Source organism: Drosophila pseudoobscura, chromosome 2 (genome assembly GCF_009870125.1).
Source record: "Drosophila pseudoobscura strain MV-25-SWS-2005 chromosome 2, UCI_Dpse_MV25, whole genome shotgun sequence".
In the NCBI taxonomy this organism is placed as follows: domain Eukaryota; kingdom Metazoa; phylum Arthropoda; class Insecta; order Diptera; family Drosophilidae; genus Drosophila; species Drosophila pseudoobscura.
In genome coordinates this window covers 6,418,541-6,442,177 of record NC_046679.1, presented here as the reverse complement: position 1 = coordinate 6,442,177, position 23,637 = coordinate 6,418,541, and the positions used below count along the sequence as shown (strand labels likewise).

At 49.2% G+C, this 23,637-nt stretch overlaps 1 protein-coding gene across 2 annotated transcripts in view; it reads left to right on the top strand.

The window, feature by feature from the left end:
• klg (klingon) overlaps positions 1-22,877 on the top strand; it is a 51,218-nt gene extending 28,341 nt beyond the window's left edge. For both annotated transcript variants that reach the window (XM_033384447.1, XM_033384449.1), the window contains exons 3-11: positions 14,203-14,355; positions 16,730-16,930; positions 16,989-17,110; positions 18,512-18,662; positions 18,894-18,991; positions 19,325-19,446; positions 20,060-20,240; positions 21,046-21,219; positions 21,371-22,877. In XM_033384447.1, the coding sequence (XP_033240338.1) occupies positions 14,203-14,355; positions 16,730-16,930; positions 16,989-17,110; positions 18,512-18,662; positions 18,894-18,991; positions 19,325-19,446; positions 20,060-20,240; positions 21,046-21,219; positions 21,371-21,595 (1,427 nt within the window). In that variant the 3' untranslated portion in view covers positions 21,596-22,877. The remainder of the gene's footprint in view (positions 1-14,202; positions 14,356-16,729; positions 16,931-16,988; positions 17,111-18,511; positions 18,663-18,893; positions 18,992-19,324; positions 19,447-20,059; positions 20,241-21,045; positions 21,220-21,370) is intronic.
• The last annotated feature ends 760 nt before the right edge of the window (positions 22,878-23,637 follow it).

Sequence of the window (23,637 nt, the reverse complement as noted above, 5' to 3'; positions counted from 1 at the left end):
CAGCTGTTTTTCGCGAGCATGTGCCAAAAAAGGCCCAAGGCGGGGAGGGGCGGGGAGAAAGCATAATTTAGATGAAGATGGAGATTATCAAGAGGCGAGAAAAAAAGGGATGCCTGTATTTTAATTAGGGACTCGCCAGGGCCCAAAAATATGTGTGTAGCCGGACGGAGTCCAGGACAGGACGGAGTCCGAGATGTACTAAATCGAGTTAAATGCAATCAAAGCCAAGATAAACTCCCCTCCGACCGCCCCCTCCCACGCCCCCTCCGACCGCCCCCTCCGACCGCCCCCTCCGACCACGGCTATCCGGGCCGTGCACTGCACTCCACGCAATTATCGACTGGGGGGCCCGGATCCCCAAAGAGAGCTAATTTATCGACAGACCATCGGAGGATAGTTCTTCTTTCCTTCCCTTTTTTTTTGTGTAACAAGTTCGTTCAAGTTTGTTAAAGCCGGGCAGCGTCATGGAGGCCCGGACGGAGGCGGCAAAAACAAGGTTGAAAAAGGCGAAAGAGGCGAAAGAGGCGAAAGAAGCGAAAGAAACGAAAGGATAATTCTGTTCAATGATTGCAATTTCAGGCAGCGCGTACTCTCGAGAAATCAGGCAAACATTTCGAGTATTTCGGTTCGATTAGTTTTTCCGGCTGTGGCCGGCTCCCCGCCCGCGGTGGAGGGGGGGGGGGGGTAGGGGCGGGGGAGGCAGGTGTGGATGTCCGTGCAGGTGCATTTGCTGTTTGCCTACGTCTACATCTATATCGGGGTCCGAGTGGGCGACCGTGTCCGTGTCCATGTCCTTGTCCGTGTCTACGTCTATGTTTATCTTCCGTTTTCGTGCACAAATTGGAAAAGTTCCACGCGGTGCGGCACACAAAACAAATCCAACAAAGCAAAAAGTTCATTTCCTATTTATATTAATTTTCAGCTCGATTTTTTCTGCCCCGCCTCGAAAGCTTCTTTAATTTCGCTTAAATTAGTCGTCAATTTGTCAGAGCAAACAGTTTTCCACCAAAGGGAAGGGCGGCCGGGCGAAGGGGGGGCCCGGGAAAAGCGGCTTTTCAAATCAATAATTGTATGGGGCCCCGTGTGGGTGTACGTGTGCTGTTTGGGACATAATGTGCGCCATAATCATCTCAAAGGACACACAGGATTTGCATATTAAATACATTTCCCCTCACGGCCACCCCGCCCCCCCCCCACCACATTTCTTTTTCGGCTTCTGCACGTGGGCGGCTGCTGGTGGAGTCACCCCCCAAGGAGACAATTTCACTTTTGTGTCCTTTAAACAGACAGTTTTGTACGAAAATCAAGTACAAAGTGGTGGGCGTGCCCACATATGTATGGCATGTATGCCTTCCTCCCACACAACACACCTACACTCGCAGAACACACACATACTCGTATCATGTAGCTGTATGATTAACTGTGGAGTGTATTACTCGTCGCTTGTTATGCCCCAACCACCGCAGAGATTCTGTAATTTTAAGCAACAAGAGAGACAAGAGAGAACAGATTTGTTTGGCTTGGATGATGATTAGAACAAAAGATACCAGATTGAAGGGCAATTTACGAAACGCAAATATCCCACGGCACATTTTTTCCACTGCAGAAAGCACAGCCAAGATCGGCTTCTTCTCTCTCACTGACCCGAGCACATTTTCTACCTGCGCTTTCGGGTGCTCTGCTTCGTGCTTTCGGTAGAGCACGATTGAACGTGTCTGTCTCGCAACAACAACAACCACCACCAGATTAGGCGACGCATTTCGGTGGGAGAGAGAGAGAGCGACAAAGCACCGCTCTTTTTGCCAAGCTTATCGCGGCAGCGCAAGCAAAGTCTGGCTTTGGCAGTCAGCGATCGCTCAAAAGGGAGACGAAAACAGAAAAGAATGTTTCTTTTTGCTCTCTTCTTGCGCATTGTGTTTGTTGAAAAACTGTTTATTTCGGAAGCCCGGAAACTCTTGCGTTTTATTCCCCTCTCTTTAGGGTATCTATTACTTCGTCATTTGGTTCTTTCTGCTTAAGCTCTCCTTATTAAAATCTGAATTTAGCTGAAATTCATTTACGTATTGACGTAATGCGGCATTGCATACTTCTGCTGCCGATAAGACTGTGACAGTGGCTGGGATTGGGGGGGCGCTCGTATATCCCCGGCAAAACAAGAAAAAAATCAAAGCTGGAAGTTGTCACACCCCTGGGACTTGGCAGGGATTCTGTCAAGGGGCGGTGGTACTTTTATTATCGGCCCGAGATGGCAACAACAGTCAACCGACCAAAAACCGAATTGAGATGCTAAGCACTGCGCTGAGATTCCGGCTGGGTCCCCAGGAATGCCACCGAACACCCCAGAGCACCCAGAACGGGTGACATCGAGCCCGAGCCCGAGCCAGAGACAAGAGCGGTGGATAAATTACGAGCAGAGCAGAGCAGCAACAATGGACCCCTTGCCACCCCACCCACCCGGTGGCAGGGAATGAATGACTCCGGGAAGATGAAGTTTCGAGTGAGTTCTGCTACCCATTTCTTAGCCCTGTCTCCACCGCAAACCGACGAAAAGAAATAATGAAGAATCCACCCACCAGCCACCAGCCACCACCCACCAGACCATTCCAGGGGGTGGGGGTGCGCGCAGGTGAGAGCGGAAGGCTGCTGCTGCTGCTGGCAAGATTGAGATAACACGCGAATTTGTCGCGCTGGCAGATTTGAAACAGCGACATTGATAAGCCAGCGATTGGAGACCAGAGTTCGTTCGCAGAAGAGTGACAAGTCTCCCAGGAAACGGAAACAGCGGAATCGCAATCCATGATGATGGGCAGGAGGCAGGACACAGAGCAGGGGACACAGAGACAGAGACAGAGTAAAGTCTCAAGATGACAACAGCCAGTGCCAATCACAACGACAACGAGAGGGCCCAACAAGGCCGCTGGGACAGATTCTCGGTGGCTACAACAAATTCCGGGGCGATAAGTCACACTAATGTCTTGTGGATGTGCTAAGGAGCAGTCCCTGGCCCCATAGCTGGCATTTGCCATTGTGCCTGTGCTTTGCATACTAAGAGCCGACACGTCCTGGGCCAAATGAGAAACGAAACGTCAACTGTGAGAGGGCTTATTGATTTAAGCGCTTTTAATTGCAGACAACGGGCCGGACATCCCACGCACTGGATGTTCGAAATTGAATTGAAGTCCGGAGCTGGAGCTGGAGCCGGAGCTGGAGCTGGAGTTTGGGAGCGGTACGTGATGGTTGCCTTTGAATATGCAAAAGCATAAATTTGAATTTTAAATTAAGTTCTTTGGGCCCAGGGGAACGAAATTATAGAAGCTTATGTTTTCAATTAAGCAGTTTTTGCACATCAGGTGCGTTTAATGCCACTCAGACGGTCAGACGGCAGACAAAGCCGGGGAAGAAAAGAACCCATAAATGACAAGCGGACGGTGGAGGGGGGGGGGCATCGTTAAGCTTTTTAATGTACAAATTTTGTCACCAGACGACGGCATCGTCAGCTGTTGTCAGCGAAGACAATTCGAGAAGCTTTCAGCAGAAAGACCGAGAGCGGTAGAGCGGGAGAGCGAACCGAGATATATATTAAAAGCGACAGCCGACAAGTGCCGAAAATTGAAATGAGTGGAATCGGGTCGCCCACACGCTCGCAAGCAGCAGCGGAGCAGCAGCAGGTGCGGGTGCCGCCATTGATGCTTGGCAAAGGAATATGCCCATAAATGCTGGCAACTCGTTGGACGGAACGGAGGCCCCGGGTGAAGCTGTCACCCGGCATCATCAAGTGCAAACAATGAGCGATTCAAGTGGCTGGAGAGGACAGGAGCGGCAGGAGAGGCTTGTTTAATGAAAGGACAGAGTATCAAGCGAAAGCAAAACATATGAGCAAAGGACTGTTTAATGAATAGCCCCGGGTTAATATTTGCCTTGCTTTCTTTCTAGCTCGCTTTTTGCTCTCGCTCGCTCCCTGTTTGTTTCTGGGCAGAAGGGACAATATTGAAGTTTCTCGTTAGGAGCAGCAGAAGCAAAAGAAAAAACCCAGGGAACCCAAACAGAGTCCAGGATGTGTCCTGGCTCTGACTCTGGGTCTGGCCTACCACCAGTCAGGCCTACCGAAGGTTGACAAACAAAGCGGCTTTTGTTTTCAACAGCCAAGAGGGGCAGACGGTGGGGCTATGGACCAAAGATGCCGCAGGTGTAAACTTCAAAAGGAGCACTCGGCAAGGGACGACTGCTCGGAGATGGCTGAGTATGTAATGAGGAAAGCGGTTCACGGGTGGTAGGACATCCCTAATACGATTTTGTGTCCATAACGATAGACACATAATACATAAATCACTTATCGGGTGGAGATCTACTAGTCCCCACCCCTGGGGCGGGTCATTTAGCTTAGCCGTCGGCTTATCATATACATAGCTCCATTCTGGAGCTAATTTCGAGTCCCCTTCTGTAAGGAGCTGATGCGGAAAGATGTCACTGGGTGGAAGTGAAAAGAAAAACAAATATCTGCCGAGAAATAGCAAGTTAATAGCAAAATGCTGTCACAACACATCCCCAGACAGACAGACAGAGACAGACAGAGACAGAGACTGAGAGAGACAGAGAGAGACACTCATTGGCAGCATCATTCATCTGTGCATACGGACGGTCTGTAAATACAGGATGGACGGAGAACGAGATGAAGGATAGACGGATAGACGGATAGACGGGAATGTGAGATATCCAGGACACGCTGGACGGAAAGTAGACACTTGTTTTTGCCTTGGCAGCGTCTCGATGGCAGCTTGTTAATATGCAACTGTTTTTGTTGCGCTCCCCAGAAATGCTGCTGTTGCATGTTCATTTCCATACCCACACGAGGAGTGAGGGGAGAGGGGGAGGGGAGACGGATTCCATCCGTCAAATGGAAATTGAATGGATTTTGATTTCATATTTTTTGCCCTTGGCATATTTTAAAATTTGATTTACTTGCCACATGCTGGGGCGGACAGCAAGGAAAAATCAAAAAACAAAATGTAAATCTCATGTCAGACATGTCTTAAAGGGAATCTATGGCTGTGGTTGTGGTTTCTTTAAAGTTGCATTCGAATAAATTGTTAAATGGAAAAGATAGATTGTATTTTATGCCATTCTTGGGGATTTTCTTTGGTTTGAAACGGAGCCCAGAGTCCTTCCCCGAGCGCCTCTTATGCTTATCCATAATCGGTCGACTGTTTTGCATAATCGTCGACTGTGACATGGCCTTTTAATGTACAGCACACGCAGCGGCATTCCATCCACACCCTCCGACCGGCAGGCCCGTAGCCCGGAGCCCGGAGCCTTGTACAGTTTTATTAATCGACGCGTGTCACTTATTAGCCGCAGGATTTTTCATATGCTGCACACGCACATGGTGCGGGGCGTGCCTCAACCCTTTGACGGGCAAAACAAGAGCAGAGAGCATTTTGAGCTTTGATAAATGACGCACACACACACACACACACACACACACGACGTAGCCCGCAGTCGGTGCGCAGTTGGGAAAATGGAGAAAAACTAACAATCGCATAGAGAAATCAACAGAGAAGCCGGCAAACAGCCACAGCCACAGCCACAATTAATTATAATTTTTCCTTTCTCCAAATTAGATGTGCATGTTTGCCGCTCATATTTTATCAGATAAGCCACCAAAAGAGGCAGCAAACCAGGTGGTACAACGAGGGGGGCCAACGGGACAGGTGGCTGTGTTCTGGGCATTCAAAAGTTCTAAATAAAAGTTGATGAAAATTCAGGCAGAGAAATGGCCATGAACTAAATTTAATTGCAAGTAATTTGTATATATTTTATGGATAAAGAATGTATTAATTACTTCTCAAATGCACAATGCACAAAAACTGTACAAAAACAAACCCTCGATTCTGCTTTCGTCTCCCTTTTGAGCGATCGCTGGCTGCCAAAGCCAGACTTTGCTAGCGCTGCCGCGATAAGCTTGGCAAAGAGAGCGGTGCTTTGTCGCTCCCTCTCTCTCCCACCGAAATGCTTCGCCTAATCTGCTGGTTGTTGTTGTTGCGAGACAGACGTGTTCAATCGTGCTCTACCGAAGGCACGAAGCAGAGCACCCGAAAGCGCAGGTAGAAAAGGTGCTCGGGTCAGTGAGAGAGAGAAAAAATATCGGCTGTGCTTTCTGCAGTGGAAAAAAATGGGCTGTGGTTTATTTTGCGTTTCAATTGGGTATCTTTTGTTCTAAACATTATCCAAGCGCCACAAATTTGTTGTAAAATATATTCTAGTCTTGTTCAAGAAAAATCGAAATAATTGCATGAAAATTCCTACAAAGAAATGCCAAGAAATTCGATATTCTTGCTTTAAATATTTGTAATATAAGAGCATTTGTATATTGTTTGTTGGCTGGAAAATATCATTGAACATGTTATTAATTACTTACAAAAGTCAACATTCATTCTGTGATGCCTTTTGTGGTTTTATTTATTTGCAGGTAAGTCCTGGCCGTAAAAAGAGCAAAAAGAGGCTTTTATTGTTTGAAAACGGAGTGAAAATAATATTATTTAAACAGAGGGAAACGCCTCAAACAAGCTGCCTATTAAAAATGCAATAAATTCCAACAGAAACACACACACACACACATACATAATATATATATATATATATGTACGTGTCTGGCTGGATTCGGTGTGTTTGACAGGCAATCCATAAAAAATGCAACGCCCCCGACGGCAGGCAGGATGGAGTCTGGTTTGAAAATATTTTCAAACTAATTCCTGGCCAAATGCATGAGAAACTAATCACGAATGCAGCCACAGATACATCCAAAGAGAAAGGAAGATTGGCAGTTCTGATTCAATTATAATTGCCAGCCCCAGCCCCAGCCCCAGCCCCATTCCAGAGGCCATATTAAAGGCACTAAAGCGAAAATCAATAAGAATTTATTCCATGTCACTCGAGTCTCGAGTCTGCAGGATCCTGCGGTCTGGCACAGTTTTCAATTTCATTTTCTATCCTAGAATCGAATGCCTCCGCACACACGGCGACGTGGAGGCTCCTTCCTTCCTTCGGCTGCCGGATTATACCCGGGCCGTTTCTTTTTATTTTCCGCTCGGATTTTGCTGCAACGACTTGCAGCGGCCTCCACTCGTGTGCACAGCTTGTTTCCGTTTCCGGGGCAGACAACATTTTCTTGGCCTCCCCCACGACGACCTCGTTTCCATTGATTTTGGGTCTCCTTTTTTTTTTGTGTGGGTTTCGAAATTAAAATAATTAGAAAGAGGATTGTCGAAGGACCCTGCTCGCACTGTCACTTTGGGGCGGGGGATTAAGGACTCCCCAGACGATACATTGACACATATCACAGATCCAATGTCCTGCCTGGTCCTTGCATAATTGATTTGCAAATATGCTCAAGGAGACAAGGACAAAAAAGTACTGCCCAAAAAGGAAATATATTCATGCATACATAAGCAGAGAATTTGATTTTCCAGTGGGGCGGGGGGGGGGGGGGGGGGGGGGGGGGGGGGGGGTCCTGGCCGGTGTGCTCGGCCTGTGCTCTGGGGACAGGGCCATTAAATTTGGCTTAAATATGAAATAACACAGACAGAGCACCCCTGCCCACCCCTGGCCACCCCCGCCCACTCCTCCCTGCCGCCCAGAGTCTGTCAAGTGTTTATCTTTCAAATTGAAGCAGACCTAAGACCCGGACCCGAGAATTTCTGCTTGATTTATGCCCAGAAAATGAAACCACAAGCAACCCTGCTTCGTTGTCCTTGCAGGATGTTGAAAAATTGTTGCCCAATTTGTCCTGGCTGCGTGTGGATGCACTTCCACATGCCTCCACACATTTGCTGCCACTTAAACAAGCCTGGTCCGGACAATTTACGGCCCTCTCCTCCGGCCGGACATTGCAGCCAGCCTCTGTTTGTCCCCCCCCCCCTAATCCTGGGAGCGACTGCCAACCAAACTCATTAACATTTTCCCAACAAACGAACCACAAATTATCCTGTTTAATTTATTTTCAAACTAAAAAAAAAGAGAGAGACGGACGGACGGATAGACGGAGAGACAGCGAAAACATGGCCAAATAAATGGGCAGAAATAAGCGCCAGGCAAAAGTAACAGGCAAACATTAGTTAGCTGAAAATTGGCCAGAACCGCTGCACTACGGTCGAGTCTCAGTCAGTGTCCCTCTCCCTGTCAGTGGCCCTAACCATGGCCCTAACCATGGCTCTAACCCTGCCCCAGTCCCAGGCCCAGTCCCTCTCCCTGTCACTGTCCCTCTCCCTGTCACTGCCCCTATCTCTGGCCCTAACCCTGCCCCAGTCCGTGCCCCTCTCCCTGTCACTCCACCTATCCCTGTCCCAGTCCCTGCCCTGTCACCGCCCTCTCCCCCCCTCTAGGGACATGTACCTACCACATTCCCGGTTTTTTTGATTAAATGCACGTAATTATCCAAACGCCCGTAATCGGGCTAATAGTGCAAATGCGGCCAAAACGACTCGAAACGAGTGCTCTTTAAAGCCTTTTTGCAAAGTTTATTTGCTATTTATTTATTTGAATCTATCAAAATGTGTGGGCGTGCCTCAGTGGGCGGTGCAAGGGGCGGAGACGGGCCTTTGTTTGCTTTTCGTACACTCGGCTGACCCTCATAATAAAATAATAGGATTTGCGACGGGGGACATTTGCATTTTGGCCTCAGAAGGCCCAGCCGTTAACACAAATATGAGATGGCCAATATGGCCGTCACTTTAGGCCTTTTTCGGTGTAAGTTTCGAGTGCATTTTCGATCTCCAGACCAAAAACAGACACCCCCGAAGGCCAGCCTGGACCATAATTAGGCGGGAGGGGCCAAATGGAGTGCCGTGGACCCGCCTTAAAGCCAGTGCCATAATGTTGCCATTTAATTTGTCAGTCGGTTAAACAGGGCCGGAAGCCCAAATCTGATACATGAAATTCGTAGATATCGCCAGGAAATAAAACAAAACGATCGCAGTAGCGAAAATCAAATTGAAATTCTCTTCTCTTGGCGTCCAGGAAGCAGCTTCCGACCAGCAAAGGGCCCCATAAAACGTGGCCAACAGCCAACAGCCAAGAGCCAAGGGCCCGGACAGGAACTGGACATGCGGCGCGGAAATGTCTTGTACAAAAAGTACAAATGCTCCACGACAGTCGAGAAAAGTTCAAAGACGACAAAGGACGCGAGGAAGTGGCAGGAGAGACAGAGAGAGAGAGAGAGAGGAAAAAAAAGAAAATGAAAATTGAATGGCCACGCTCGGTTGGGTTCTCCCTCGCTCTCTCTCTTTGGCCAGGCTTTGGGCCAGGAAGATGGCCATTATACTTTATGCAAATCTTGTGGCAGCTTTAACAAGCCAGGACCGGGCCCGGCACCGAGACCAGGGACGATGGTTGCCCCCAAAAGCCGCAGCAAGCAGCCGCAGCTCTACGCATTTTAATTTAATTAATTTAAATTCTTAATGTGATATCTTATGCCCTGCACAGGGCCTCTAACTATGTGGCCCCGCACTATGTGTTTTTCTATTTTTTCTAGATTTTTCTGCTGGCGTTGCAATTGCTTAATGTTTTGTGAAACAATTTTGAGGCGTTGCAGGAGGCTTTTTTCCAAGCAATTGACACTGGAATGGTCTTTAAATTCAAATTAGCACTGGGCCAAGGGGAAAAGGCGGGGATTTTTCTGTAAATTATTAGCAGAAATTCCTGTCAATAGGCGGCCTCTCCAGAGTTTGATTTAAGGCCTTTAAGGGCTGTAGCCTAAGCCACTACTTCCGGGCTTTCGCCATTTCTGGCCTGGCTTTTTCGGGCATTTACCAAAACATAAACTCCCGATCAAGGGGGCTCGTCACGTTTGCCGTTTTAATATTTTTATGGCGGGGTGGGGGGGGGGTGGGCTCTTTTAGCCACTGTTTACCCTCGATGGCCCGCAAGGGTGCGAAAGGGTTTTGCCGCCTCAGCGATTTGGGGAGTATTGTTTTTTATGATTTAATTTAAAGGGTTTTCGTCGTGCCTGAAATATAAATAACCAAGGAGCTGGCAAGCCAGGACAAGGCAATAAAACAATTTACGAGTCACACCCCGGCATCAAATAGGGGGGGGCACGGGGCACAAGCTCACACGCTTATTACGCATACGCCGAGTGCACCGTCAACAAGCGTAAATCAAACGTGGCTCTCACGGCTCGAACTGCGAATGCAAATTGAGAAACTGTCAGCAACCAAGAGCAACCAAACAGACAGGCAGTAAGGATGCAGGCTGCAGGTTGGAGGGTGGTGAAGGATGGGGGGTTGGGGGGCAAAGTGCAGCGCCTGCTAAGTGCAAACGTAAACGAAAAATAGCTCGAAAAAATAGCATTTCGCTTGCGGATTTATTTGGCATTTCAAAATTTAATGCGCTGGGTGGGGCACAAAAGGGGGGAGGGGGGGACACACACTGCTCCCAATAATGTTATGCAAATGATATGTGCATAAAAGTCAAGCCGGATTCTGACAGCAAGAGGCCACGCCCAGCAATGCAAATGGGCGGTGGGACGGAGGGGGAGGGCAGTGGGGCGTTGGAGCGGATGAGCGGATTTGCGGTGGCTCCGAGTCAGTGTCGTTGGGGAATGTGTGGCAGCTTTCACATGTGAAACCAGTTAGAAAGATGAATAGATTGACTATCGACAAGCGCAAGGGATTGACAGGTTTACGCCCAGCGCGAGGCAACAAGAGGTGGAGGTGGAGGAGGAGGAGGTACAGGAGGAGGAACAGGAGGAGGAACAGGAGCAGATGGAGGAGGAGCAAGAGGAGAAGGTGGACGAGGAGGTGCAGGAGGAGGAGGACCAGGAGGACGAGGAGCAGACTGTGGAGGAGCAGAAGGACTAGGAGGACTACCTGCCAAAGGACCACCATGACGTACAGCTAGATGATGCTGGCATTTGCATATTTCGGGTGTCAAATGGAGGGCTGGCAGAGCAGGGTGGGGGGTCCGGGGACAGCTAGGTAAATGCCATTCGCTGCTTGAATGACATTTCACTCGCACTCGCACTCGCGTTTTCTTTTTTTTTTTGCCCCACCATGGAAATTGCTTGGGAATTGCCATGCCGATGCAGCACAAAGCGGCACGTCCTTCACACGTTCCACCTGCCGCTGGAGAGGACTCTGATAAATGCACTTGCCACCGCGGGAGTCAAGCGGGTTACATCCCGCCAGCTGCATCTAATGTGCGTCTTCGGGTGCGCTCAAATTGCAGGCAATCAAAATGAATTGGCCACAGAGAGAGAGAAAGCCAGAGCTTAAAGCCAACACTGGGTGGGGTAGGGGGGTGGGGTGGAGCCTCTGGCTAACACTCGACACCCGTAAATAATTTGCATGCATTAAATATGCAACAAAGCAAAAGCAAAGGCAAAAGCAAAAGAGCACAAAATGCAATATGCTGGCGAGCATGCGGATGCCGTTGCAGGTGTGGCAATGAGGCCCGCGGCCGCCCCGCCATATGGAAATGGGAATCTCGGCTAACAAGAAGCCACCGCCGAAACACGAAGCACGAAAGGCAAAGCGAGAGCACAAAATGTAATGAACAATCCCGCAGAAAACTAAACTTTCTTTGGGGTTTTTTTTTGCATATTTTAAAATGCATTGAAATGCAGATAGCGCACGTGTGGTGCACCCCCCCTCTCCCCCTTCCCACCCCCCAGTAAACACTAAACAAAGCATCTCTAGGGGTCCAATGGTCCTTCTGGGCCAGAGGACCCCGCACTTGCGACACGTGGCAGAAGTTTTAATGAAACAAACTGCGGTGGCTGCAACCCCAAAAGCGAGCTTGCTGCCACCACGCAACGGAAATGAGAAATGTGCGGGCGAGTGCAACAAATTCAGAGCCGCCCCAAATGGAGCACATTCTAGCATATTTGAGTCGCTCAGGCGACAAGTGCCACCGAAACTGATTCCGAATGCCTCAAATCTAGTGCATCGAAATCGAATCGAGGCCTCCCCCCACAGAACTGAGGCCGGCGCTTGCCGGAGATACTTGAGAGCCAGTATTTGTGCAACAATGTTGACGGTCCCCGCAACGCATTGTCGCTGCCAGCAAGAACATGCCCCACCGCCTCATGGAGTGGCACTGGCGGCGTGTGTTTGTGCAGCAGATAAATTATTTAAGCAACAAACTGCGCTTTTCGCACCACTTGCCATTCGAGCAGGTGCAGGGGCATGTGTGCCACAATCGAGGCAGCTGCAGATGGAAATCAATCAGCATTAAAACGCGCTAGAGTCCCGTGTACCCTGCGTATCAGCAGGATAACGAAGATGTGCGTGTGAGCAGGTCGCTCATTCATCAATCGCGCCAGGGTATCGCAACGTTCGACCCTCAAATGCCTTGCTGTTCAAATTGAGTTTATTGTGTGGCAGCGGGGCAGCGGGGCAGCGGGGCAGCCGGTTGCGGTAAGCAGACGATGCACTCACTCACTGGCAGTTACTCACACAACCGCAGAGCTGTATGCTATATGCATTTTTGATGTAAGTGCTCCTCTACGGCTGTGTGCGTGTGTGTGTGTGTGTGTGCTGGCGGCTCATGTGACACAGTTTCGCGACAGTGCAGTGCGAGGACACCGAAACCATTCGCGCTCATTTTTCATCGCCGACAGAGAGAAAGTGTTCGGCGCGGAAGTGGCGAAAGTTTTTGCCATGCCACACGACTAGCTCTCAACGTGAGAGTGTGTATGTGTGTGTGTGTACGAGTGTGCACGAGTGTGGTATGCATTTAAGAACACTTCGCGTTGAGCTCTCGCGCCTTTAAGTATGCAACATTATTGCTCGTTGGTCGAGAGACAACGAATAAAGTTCGTCGTTCCATCGAAGCCCGCACGCAGTTTTAATGCAATTTTGTGCATACTTTGAAACCAGTTTGAAATTGTTTAATGCGCCCACAAACCCAAGGCTTACGCACACACGAACACCTCTTCCTTCGAGGACGAAGTGGTTTGCATGTTTAATGCATTTCAAGCCAGCAATTTAAGGCCAACTGCAGTTTTTGGCCATTCGAGAAATATGTGCCAGCGCCTCGACATGTGCCACTTGGGGCACACAATTTTTGCATAAAATTCATGTGCAAAACTCTAATTTCGGAACCGGACCCAGGCCGGACCCGGGCCGGACCCTGGCCGGAGTGCATATCGCGCCAGAGTCCCCAAAAAAAAACCTACGAAATATTTATGCATGGTGAGATATTAACGCCGGGAGGCAGCCAACCAGCCGGGCAGCCCGGCTCGTATTTCGACAGCCAGTCCGGGGCATAAAAGAGATTTAAAGTGGCCTGCCAGGCACTCGGCAGGACACTTTTTACGGCCCCCACTGTGTGTGTGCGCAGGACTGGACTCTGAGGCAGGGATTGGGAGCCCCAGCTCTAAAACTTAAAGTTCATTTAGCTGCGAAATTTCCACAATTTTACACAAGCCTGCACTCTGGCCCCAAAACTCTCAGAGAGGGAGAGGGGGGGAGAGGGAGGGAGGGAGGGACAGAGTGGACCAGCATTAAAGTCGCACCAATTTGGCGCTGCTTCCTTTGTTGTAGTCCTGGGCGCTTGCACCATAAAATGATGATCTGCGAAAATGTCCTTTTATGTCTGTTGGACGCTAAGGACCTGTAAAAGTGTCTCTTAAGAATGTTGCTGCCAGGAGGGGGGTAGAGAGGGTGGACACAGCCCACCTGCTGGTGGCGTGGCACGTAGTGCGGGGGGGGGGGGGGGGGGCGCTGCGTCTGGTTGCCATAAAAGATAAAACGAAAGCACAAACGGAAAAGTGCAGCCAGCAGGACGACCTTTGGCCTGTTTGCTGATGCTGCCGTTTACCAGCTTTTGGGGCAGCAGCTCCTTGGGGGCGTTGCACAACAAGCTGCAGACCAAATTTGTTACGCTGCTCTTGCTCGAGACACCAGCGTTTTCGGGGGGCATGCCCCGGGCAGGCATTTGCCATGCTTCGCTGCGCTCATTTGTCGCCAAAAGCCAACAATGGCCAACGATGCCCCAAGGACACCACCGACAGTGCGTTGGCACCACGGACGCCCCCTCCCCCCTAACGGTTTATGGGCCGCCTGGGAGCCCTGGGCCGCCACCCGTATAGGCGTTAAGGACAACATTTTTATGCTAATTGAAAGCCATCGATATCGGGGGGGTCCTAGGATACCATAAACATAACTCAAGCTCATGTTTCTCTCTCTCTCTTTCTCTCTCTTACAGGCAGCAACAGCCGCTCGATGAGCAACGTGCAACAATCGGCGGCCGCCCCCTCATCGCTGACCGCCTCGCTGCCGCGCTTCCTCTCACGCGGCCACACCTACCGCGCCGTTGTGGGCGACACACTCGTCCTGCCCTGCCAGGTGGAGAATCTGGGTGAGTCCTGCCGTTGGCTTAGTATAATTAATCCCGCCAGCAAAATTTGATCCGAAGCCGACAAAAATAATAATATCAGCAGCAGGCAGGCAGCCAAAAATTATGCAAAATACATGCAAATATGTTTAGGCAGAATGTCATTTCACATAAATTTAATTTACAACAGCCAAGGGGGAGGGGGGAGAGGGGCCAGAAACAGCTGTCAGCAGATTGTCGCAAAAATATGCAACCTCACACATGTGCGTATTGGCAGCAAATAAATTAGCCTGATTAAGGCCAGGGATGGGGGGATCCAATGGACCATTCAGGCGAAAATTGTGACTGAATGGAGGGGTAGTTCCCCCTACGATTCGAAGGAGGAGCAGCAGTCCAGTGCAAGGCCAGCCTGGGCTCTTCCTGGAGTCCTTGGAATTACTAGCAAACAGCTCACCTGTCGAGCGGGGTGAGACTTCAATCAATTAAAGGCCACAATATTTGCTCCGTCTAAACACAGCCCCTAATGGTGGGCCGCCCCGAGGGTGGTGCTGTGTCGACCCAGTTGCAGAGGCAACTGCCGTTGACATGCCAATAAATAAAATGCAATTAACCGTTCGCTGCAGCCAAATGAAAATAAATTGCACATCGATGGCAGTGTGACGACAGTGGCAGATTGACAGCAGTCAAAGGTCACAGATAGCAGCGCCGTACACGGCGAAAAAAAACGTACAAAGAAAGCCCCACAAACAGCAATTCCTGGCCACAATCGACTGCTGCTTTGCGCGCAGTGTGGCTTGTTTTTTCGAGTCAAAAGTATTTTTCAATTAATTGGAACGACATTAAACTGCAATGATTTCCCATTAACGCCTGATGTTTCGTGACTTTTTGCGTGGCCTGTCGCTGATTTTCAATCCCTGGCAAAAACACATCCATTTTTGGGGGGGCTTAAAGCCCGCCGAAGCCTCATCAATGGCGGCATTTGCTGGCCCCCCCACCCGATTGCACTCTGCTCTGGTTTTATTTCTGGCTTTCAGCGAGGTCAAGCAGTAGGTGGAAAAGCCCTTAATCCAATAAAAGAAATTAAGTATCAAATGGTCTACGAACACTGACGAATACGTATACGCCATGGTGTCGCTTAAGGTTTTCAATTGGCTTTTCATTGGTCGAAGGTATTGAATTACCAAATTGCCTCCACCTCCCATTGAAAAAGGGATTGAAAGGGGTTGAAAGGGGTTGAAAGGGGTTGAAAGGGATAAGTAATGCCCCCCGTATCTGTGCTGGGGCCAGCCCTGTGTTGGCCAATACAAATTCATACATTGACGAGCTATAAAATGAAATTTTTATTGCTGCCAGTCCGACCGCCATTAGAGTCTAATAAAATGCAGGACCCACCACAAACACACACACACACAGACAATCATCATGCCACAAAATGCCCTGGCAATTGCTGTGTAAGACTCCAGCCGATTCAATAATAATCGAACCCAATAAAACGATGATTGCTTGGGTTGGTTTCTTTTTGGGGGCAGGATACGAGTGGTTTACTTTAACTTTTGGCGGGGGGGCGGGGGTCCTGGCGCCTACGGGGGCTTATGGTATTTGCATTTGGCGTGGCAGTGGGCTCTGTTTTCCTTTTGTTCTGTTAATAACCGGAAGGAAATCGGCACACGACACACGGCCCACTGAGCACACTCTCATTACGCGTGCGGCATCCATAATGCAACGCGCTTTAAGCTGTGATTATTTAATGGCCGGCTTGTCAGCTGCCGACCGACCGCCCCCCCGGGCCAAAAGGTTGCAGAAATGAAAACATTTCATTAAAATTTTATATTCGAATGCCACCCCCACCGCCCCCTCTGGCCATCGTCGTCGTCCTTGTGTCGTGTGTTTACACAGCTCTGATTTTGGTTTAACGGCACGTATACGTAATATGACCATGCGGCGCTTTTCCACGTATTCGTTGTGTGTGTGTTTTTTTTTAACATTTCCATAATAAATACAAGTTCATAAATTTGTTCAAGAGAACAGCCATCAAATAAATAAACATATTATACGCCACTTAATCGCATTGTGCCGTTTTTCATTTTCTTTTCTTTTATTTTCTTTTATTTTTTTGTGGGCTAAGAAAAGAATAAAATATGCAAAGAATAATGCCCGTAACATCTGCAAAATTATGTCATTTATATGAGCAAACATACTAAAAAATAGATGAAAACAGAAGCCCCAGCCGCGGGGACACAGGGAGGGTCCTGGAGGGTCCTGGAGATGAATAGAAAGATACACATGTATCTCGCTCTGTGTGTGTTTTTTTGTGTAGAGAAAACTATTTCCAGGCCCTGGAAAGCAGACACATCTTGCCTCACTTTCTCCCTCTCTCTCTCTCCCACTCTCTTCACAGGCAACTTTGTGCTGTTGTGGCGACGTGGAACAAATGTGCTCACTGCCTCCAACATAATGGTCACCCGGGATGAGCGCGTAAGACTGATAGATGGCTATAATTTAGAGATATCCGATTTGGAGCCGCAAGATGCCGGGGATTATGTTTGTCAAATCAGTGACAAAATAAATCGTGATCAAGTGCATACTGTGGAGATATTGGGTGAGTACACAGCCCCACCCCTTGCGTATCTATTAATAACCCCCATTCCTCCCCCCAGTGCCGCCCAGCGTTCGGGCCATACCCACATCCGGACAGCTGCAGGCCCGCAAGGGCGGACCCATCACCCTGGAGTGCAAGGGCTCTGGCAATCCGGTGCCCACCATCTACTGGACCAAAAAGGTGGGTTGTACGACTTTCTCCTTTCACTTCCAATGGTATTTTGAAGTGCATTTCATTTGGCTTTAATCGGACTCCCAGACTGTATTTAAGCAGCGATTTCTTGGACTGAGAAAATGCCTTTTTCTAGGTTGAAAGTATGATGCCACATCTTTGAAACATTCCATTCCCAGGGCGGCACAAAGTGAAATGATAAATTGTTAGGCAGCATGTGGCATGCGGCCGTAATGGGAGGCAATTATGAATTCAACAAACACATAATTTTACGCATGAGCCCACAAAGGGATCACATATTTGCCAGCCATTCAAAGTAGGTCAAAATGGTTGAAGGAGGGGACGAGGGGGGGACCTGTATGACTTGCAAATGCCAATGCGAGCTGGCAATTAGTTTTCGCTGCTAATTTTCGAGGAGTCCATCAACACAGGGCAACAGGGTCTGATTCTGGCATTCATACGGAATCATTTGGGTGCCAACATGAGGGATACACACTAAATCACTGTCAATGCCACACAGTATGCAAACAAGCAGGGACCCGACCGAATACTCGACTCGAACCTGCAGTCAAATTGTAATTAATGCGATTCATAGAGCCAGAGACAGAGGCAGAGCCAGGGACAGAGCCAGAGACAGAGTCATAGCCAGAGCCAGGACCAGGGACAGAGCCAGGGCCAGAGACAGAGACAGAGCTAGAGCCAGAGCCAGGGACAGAGCCAGAGCCAGGACCCAGGCCACTGGCAAACAGAAAGTGACCCAGTGTCCCTGTCAGTGTCACTTCAACAGATCGAACCTTTGCGGAAACCGAGACGGAGGGCAGGTCAAACTTTCAATAAAGCAAGTGTCGGAGCAGGCACTCCACAAGGGTAGGGGGGGCTGTGCCGGAGTCGTATCTTCATTTCGGTAAGAGTTCCGTTTGCATTACTGCACTTTGGCGCATTTGACATTTCCGTTCGATTTGTTTGTCTGCATGCAGGCAGGGGACTCCGCCCCCCAAAGACACTGCCAAGTTGTATGTCATTTCATTTTCCATTCCATTCCGTTCCGTTTCAATCTATCCTCGAGTTCTGGCGCTTCCGCTGCTGCTGTCAGAGCCCGAGCGTGTGTTCAGGTTGACACGTGCCACCCTTGGGGGCACAGCAAGTCGGTTGCCAAAGAAAAGACGCTCTGCTTTTGGGACACAGTCCCCCCCTCCTCGATGGCTGTGTTTACATCCAGTTTTGCATGCTCCACATCCAATATTTGAGCGCAACTTGACTTTTGGCTTCACAGCACCGCCCTTCCACCTCTGCCCTCTGCCTCTGCCCCTGCCACCGCCCTGTACATTGGGGGAGCGTCCTTCTTCTCTTTTCTTACTTTTTGTGACTAAATCGTTTCCACTCTCTCCCGTTCTCCGCCTCCTCTTCCAGAGCGGCGCTAACAAGTCGACGGCCCGCATCGGCGACGGCCCCATCCTGACGCTGGAGAAGCTGGAGCGCCAGCAGGCGGGCGTCTACCAGTGCACCGCCGACAACGGCGTGGGCGATCCAGTCACCGTCGACATGCGTCTGGATGTGCTCTGTAAGTATCCTGCCACGCATCAATCATGGCAGAAGGTCCCTTATGTCTCGTAAATCAGTGGCAGCAAAAGTATCTCCACACCGAGATGCATGCCACACAAAGCAGCGAGTCTTAGCGACTGTATATAAATTGATTTTTGACTGTAATCAGATTGCCGCTTTCATGTGCTAAATTCTTTTCTCTCCGTCTCTCTCTGCCTCTCCGACGGATGCCTTTGTCTGTGCCGCACAGATCCACCGGATATACAAGTGGAAAAGTCCTGGATACACTCGGGCGAGGGCTTCGAGGCGAAACTCGTTTGCATTGTCTACGCTGATCCAGTCGCAACGGTTTGTTGGCTCTTTGAATGCATTCCATTCCGTTCCCATTGTATCCAGCAGATAGTTTTTGTTATTTTCGTGGATTTTTAGATTATTACGATTACCCCCCCAGTCCCTGCTCCCCAACCCTCGCCCGTTTTATGCAAGAACTTTGTTTTCAGGTCACCTTTTTTTTCTGGGGGTTTTTTTTTCGTTATCCTTTCTCGTATCCCGTTCTGTTTCTGTCATGTTTTGTGCTGGGCTTTCTTTCTTTTTGTTGCTGTGGCAAATTAATGCCATTTTTCGTTTCTTGTGGGTCAAATTTGGAGCTGAATTTATTAGTTGTCCTTCGTACTGCTGCAGGTGTCCTGGTACCAGAACTCATTTCCGATACAAACGACCGATAGACGAATCATGAACACCAGAGGCAATCGACACACACTCACCATACGCCACATCCAGCAGGAGGACTTTGGCAACTACAGGTGAGTGCCACTCAAGGACACGGAGTAGAGGGGCGTGCCCACACCCACACACCCACAGACAGAAAGCCAGAGCGTTGATTTAGTCAATTTGGTAACTTTTGCTACAACTTATTTCACTTTCTGGCAGCCACCGAGAGCCACTGAGCGGTTCAAAGTTCCCTCCGTTGACTGGAATCAGTCCGTTGCTTTATTTGCTATATGCTTCACAGACCCACGTCCAGCCAAGGGGGAATTGTGCCCCCCCCTCTGTCGCTCCCCGGGTCCGGGCGTCCATTTTGCGGACAAACAAGTTTTCCACATCAATGTCAATCTGTCTGAAACATATTAAAGAAGCGGAAGTTTCGCCATGTTGACACAACATTTCATGCACAAAGTTTTAGTGGGGGGCTGCCCCCCTTCCCACCCTGTACCTGGGCCCACCCACAGTGAGTGGCTTTTGTGCACACGACGTGTCGACGTGTTGGGATTAGTTGAGTCGACTTGCCGCACAGCCACACAGATCGATGCCCTACAGGGCGTATGGGTAATGCAGAATTAAAAGGAAATTAGTTTTATTTTTGAAACCTACTACTGGTACTCCTTTTAACTCGAATTCTTCTCCCACCCCTTTCAGCTGCGTGGCCGACAACTCTTTGGGACGCTCCCGCAAGTACATGGAGCTGTCGGGCCGCCCCGGACCCGCCGAGTTCTACTCGCCCAAGTGGGGCCGCTCGCCGGACAGCTACAATCTGACATGGAAAATCGATAGCTACCCGCCGCTGGAGGAGGTGCGTCTGCTCTACCGTCGTGTGCTGGTAAGTGCGGATACAATATCAATTAATTAACCGTGAAATATGCACAAAAAAAATCCACGCCCGTCTCACATCTAGACAATGGCGCAGATGTGGCAGGTAACCCGATGCCCTGCCACATGGGTGCGGTGCACTAATGAAGCACGTGATTAAAATAATATTCTGTGCGATGAAATGTCTCGGGAACCCATGGAAATAGAAGAAAACGGCGGCAATTATGAGGGGAATAAAGCAAAAGGGAGCCGCGGGGGGCGGGGGCAGGGGCAGAGTCAAAGGCAGAGATGGAGGCAGAGTCGGAGGCACATTCAGCATCTGCCTTTGGATGGCGGCGCACAGACAAAAGTGATTTTTAATATCAACGAAAAATGTCGCTTAATTGCAACTTGTGGCTACAACGGTAGCAATGGCGCAGGGGCGGTGGGGCTGCAGGGGGAGGTGGCTTCATGAGGCGCAACAAATTTAATGAGATTTTTCACTTACGCGCTCTTGGCGATGAATGTCAGACACCGGCCCCGCCCCGTCCTCGTACTCCTGCTCGGCAGCCCTGAAGTGCAATTATGGCTGGATATTGGAGTGGGGGGCGTGGCAGGTCGATGCTTAATTGATGATGTCCCTGTCATAACTGCAACGAGCGATGGGTCATTGGTTCGCCAAGCAGGGGGGGGCAGGGGGGGAAGACCTGTAGTCGGGTTTCTGCGGCAGGACATGAAATTAATTAAGGAATCAAAGGAAAACTGTCGAATGGTAGAGTCAGACACTTAATTTGCTTCTCTCCTTGTCTCCTTCTCTCGTTTTCCATCCCGTATAGATGAACGATACCTTCCAGCAGCCGGGCAGGTGGCACGACTTTATACTCACACCCGAACACCGGCCGGCCTCGGAGCCCCTGACACACATCATGTCCTACACCATTAAGAATCTGTATCCTGGCGCTTACTACGAGGCGATTGTGCAGGCCAAGAACCGCTACGGCTGGAACGAGGTGAGTCCCACACTCCCACACGCCCACACCCCGGACACAGTTCGACACTCTGTCTAAATTGGACGCCACGGGGCGGCTACTTAATCTTGATTTTGTGTACTGAACCCCTGACGACGCTTTTCTTGCACTTTGACCCCCCCATCCATTGCAGGTCAGCGATATATTTCAATTTATCGTGGCCAGCAACAGCCTGGACATTGCCCCCGAGGACGCCGAGGTGGTGGCCAGCTCCAAGTCGCGCAGCAACAGCGGAGCCATCAGCAGCCTACAAGGCCCACTGCCCCAGTGCCTGCTCCTGCACATGGCCCTGCTGCTGGCCCTGGCCTTGAGTAATTGTCAGTACGACAGGCGTCGACTGGGCCTGGGCCTGGGCTAAGCGACCGCAAAGCAAAACAGCAACGCATGCCACAAAACGGGGCAGAGGCCGGAGAATGACTTGATTTTGGTTGGAATTTGTACATCTTTTTGGATTGACTAACCCGCTAATGGTATTCCCCTACCCCCCACAACAACAACAACTACAGCAAGCTAACCAAAGAGCAAGAACCCAAAGAAAAGGAAACCAAAATAAAAACCCACATGTAAATACTATTTTGAAAAGAGTTTTGTCCACGATTTAATTAGCACACATACTCGTACATTATATGGCAAAGGAAAATGGAAAATGGAGCAAAGGAAAAGGCGAGTCAAGCAGGCAAAAAGCCCCATAGACCCATGATAGCCATGTTAGCCATCATAGCCACGTAAGCCAATCGAAAATAGGTCATGTAAATATTAAGAGCATTAGATATCTGAATGTGAATGAAATACATTTTACTCCGCATAAAGAAACGTGTATGTAAATTAAGCAAAACATTATATAGTGATATTATTTAAAGCATAAATAATAAATATCGGAATACTCACTCGAACACAAGGGCCCCCCCCCCCCCCCCCCCCCCCCCCACATGTCCTGTGTTTGTTGTTCATTTTTGCCTGTATTTTAGCCCGTAAGTGCACCAGTAAGCCAGTAAAACCCACAGAAGATTGGCATCAAATAGAGTGTTTTTTCGATGTAAACTAGAACTTAAGCAAACGAAAAACCCCCAAAAAAGAAAAATACAATGTTGTACCACCAAAACTAAAAACTAGGCTAATACTTTGCTCCCCCGTAAATACAATAGAATTTACCATAGAATATTCGTATTTGAATGTGAATTTTTGGAATATTTGTGACTCGTGACTCGTGACAGCAGAGCAGGCCCTGTAAATACATGAGGAATACTTATTGAGCAAGCATTTTATCAGCTTATGCACCTGTACATTCTAGCCTGAACACCCCCCACCCCCAACCCCCCAAAAAAACCGAAAGCGTTACAATTTATCTACATAAATGTGTATGTGTGTGTGTACCTAAACATAGCCAGAAGAAAGGATTAACCATTACCATTACCACAGATACAATGTACGAGTCCCACACTCACATAGATACAGATTTAGAGAGAGCAGAACAGGGCACCTTTTGGGGAGCCTGTTCCTTAGCGGAGAGTTCATTAATTACTAACTACTTAGTACTACAACTACAACTACAACTACGATGCTAATTGTATGATTAAAGCGCATAAGAAACCCCTCAAATATTCAACAAATTAAAATAAAGCATTAGATGTAAAACTAAACTCGGCTCCAAATTGGTTTCATTTCCACTCCACATTCGATGGGGGCCCAAGTAGTGTGGGGAGGGGGGGATGAAATTTAAATGTTGCAATTGCCGGACCGGGAAACTTTCTCAACAATTTACCAGAGAGAACGTTTTTAATATATAATCGTCAATGGCACTCGCGTCCAGGCCCAAGGACCTGCCCAGGACCTGCCCAGGACCTGCCCAGGACCTGCTTAGGACCTACTCAGGGACGTTTTTCCAATATTTTTTCATCGTTCGAACTAAGGACATTACCTCGAGCACTTCTAAGCTGACCAGTGGACCAGGGACACAGAGAACTCACAGGACTCGCAGGACATTGGGACAGGCGGCATACGTGCCCGGCTTAAATTATTAAAACTTTTGCATTTCGTAAAAGTTTATGCATGAAATTTCATGGGGCGCACAAAACTCCTTGAGCTGCGTTTTTATACAGCGTCGAGTGGCATCATCGTTGGGGGCGGCGGCGGCGGCGGAGGCGGAGACGGAAGCTAGGCAAAAATTTTCTACCAATGCAAGTTGCATTTAGAACGGAACGAAACGGAACGAAGCGGATGCCCCCGGATGCCGTTGCCAGTTACAAGTTGCCACTGCCGCTCCTGATGGTATTTGCATGTTGCAAGAAAGCAATGCGTCGTGTGGGAGTGGCAGGCACAAACTTAGTGACCATTATGCATGCAAGTCTCAATATATTTCACATGAATTTTAATGAAATTTGTGTCGTTGAACTGGCCTGC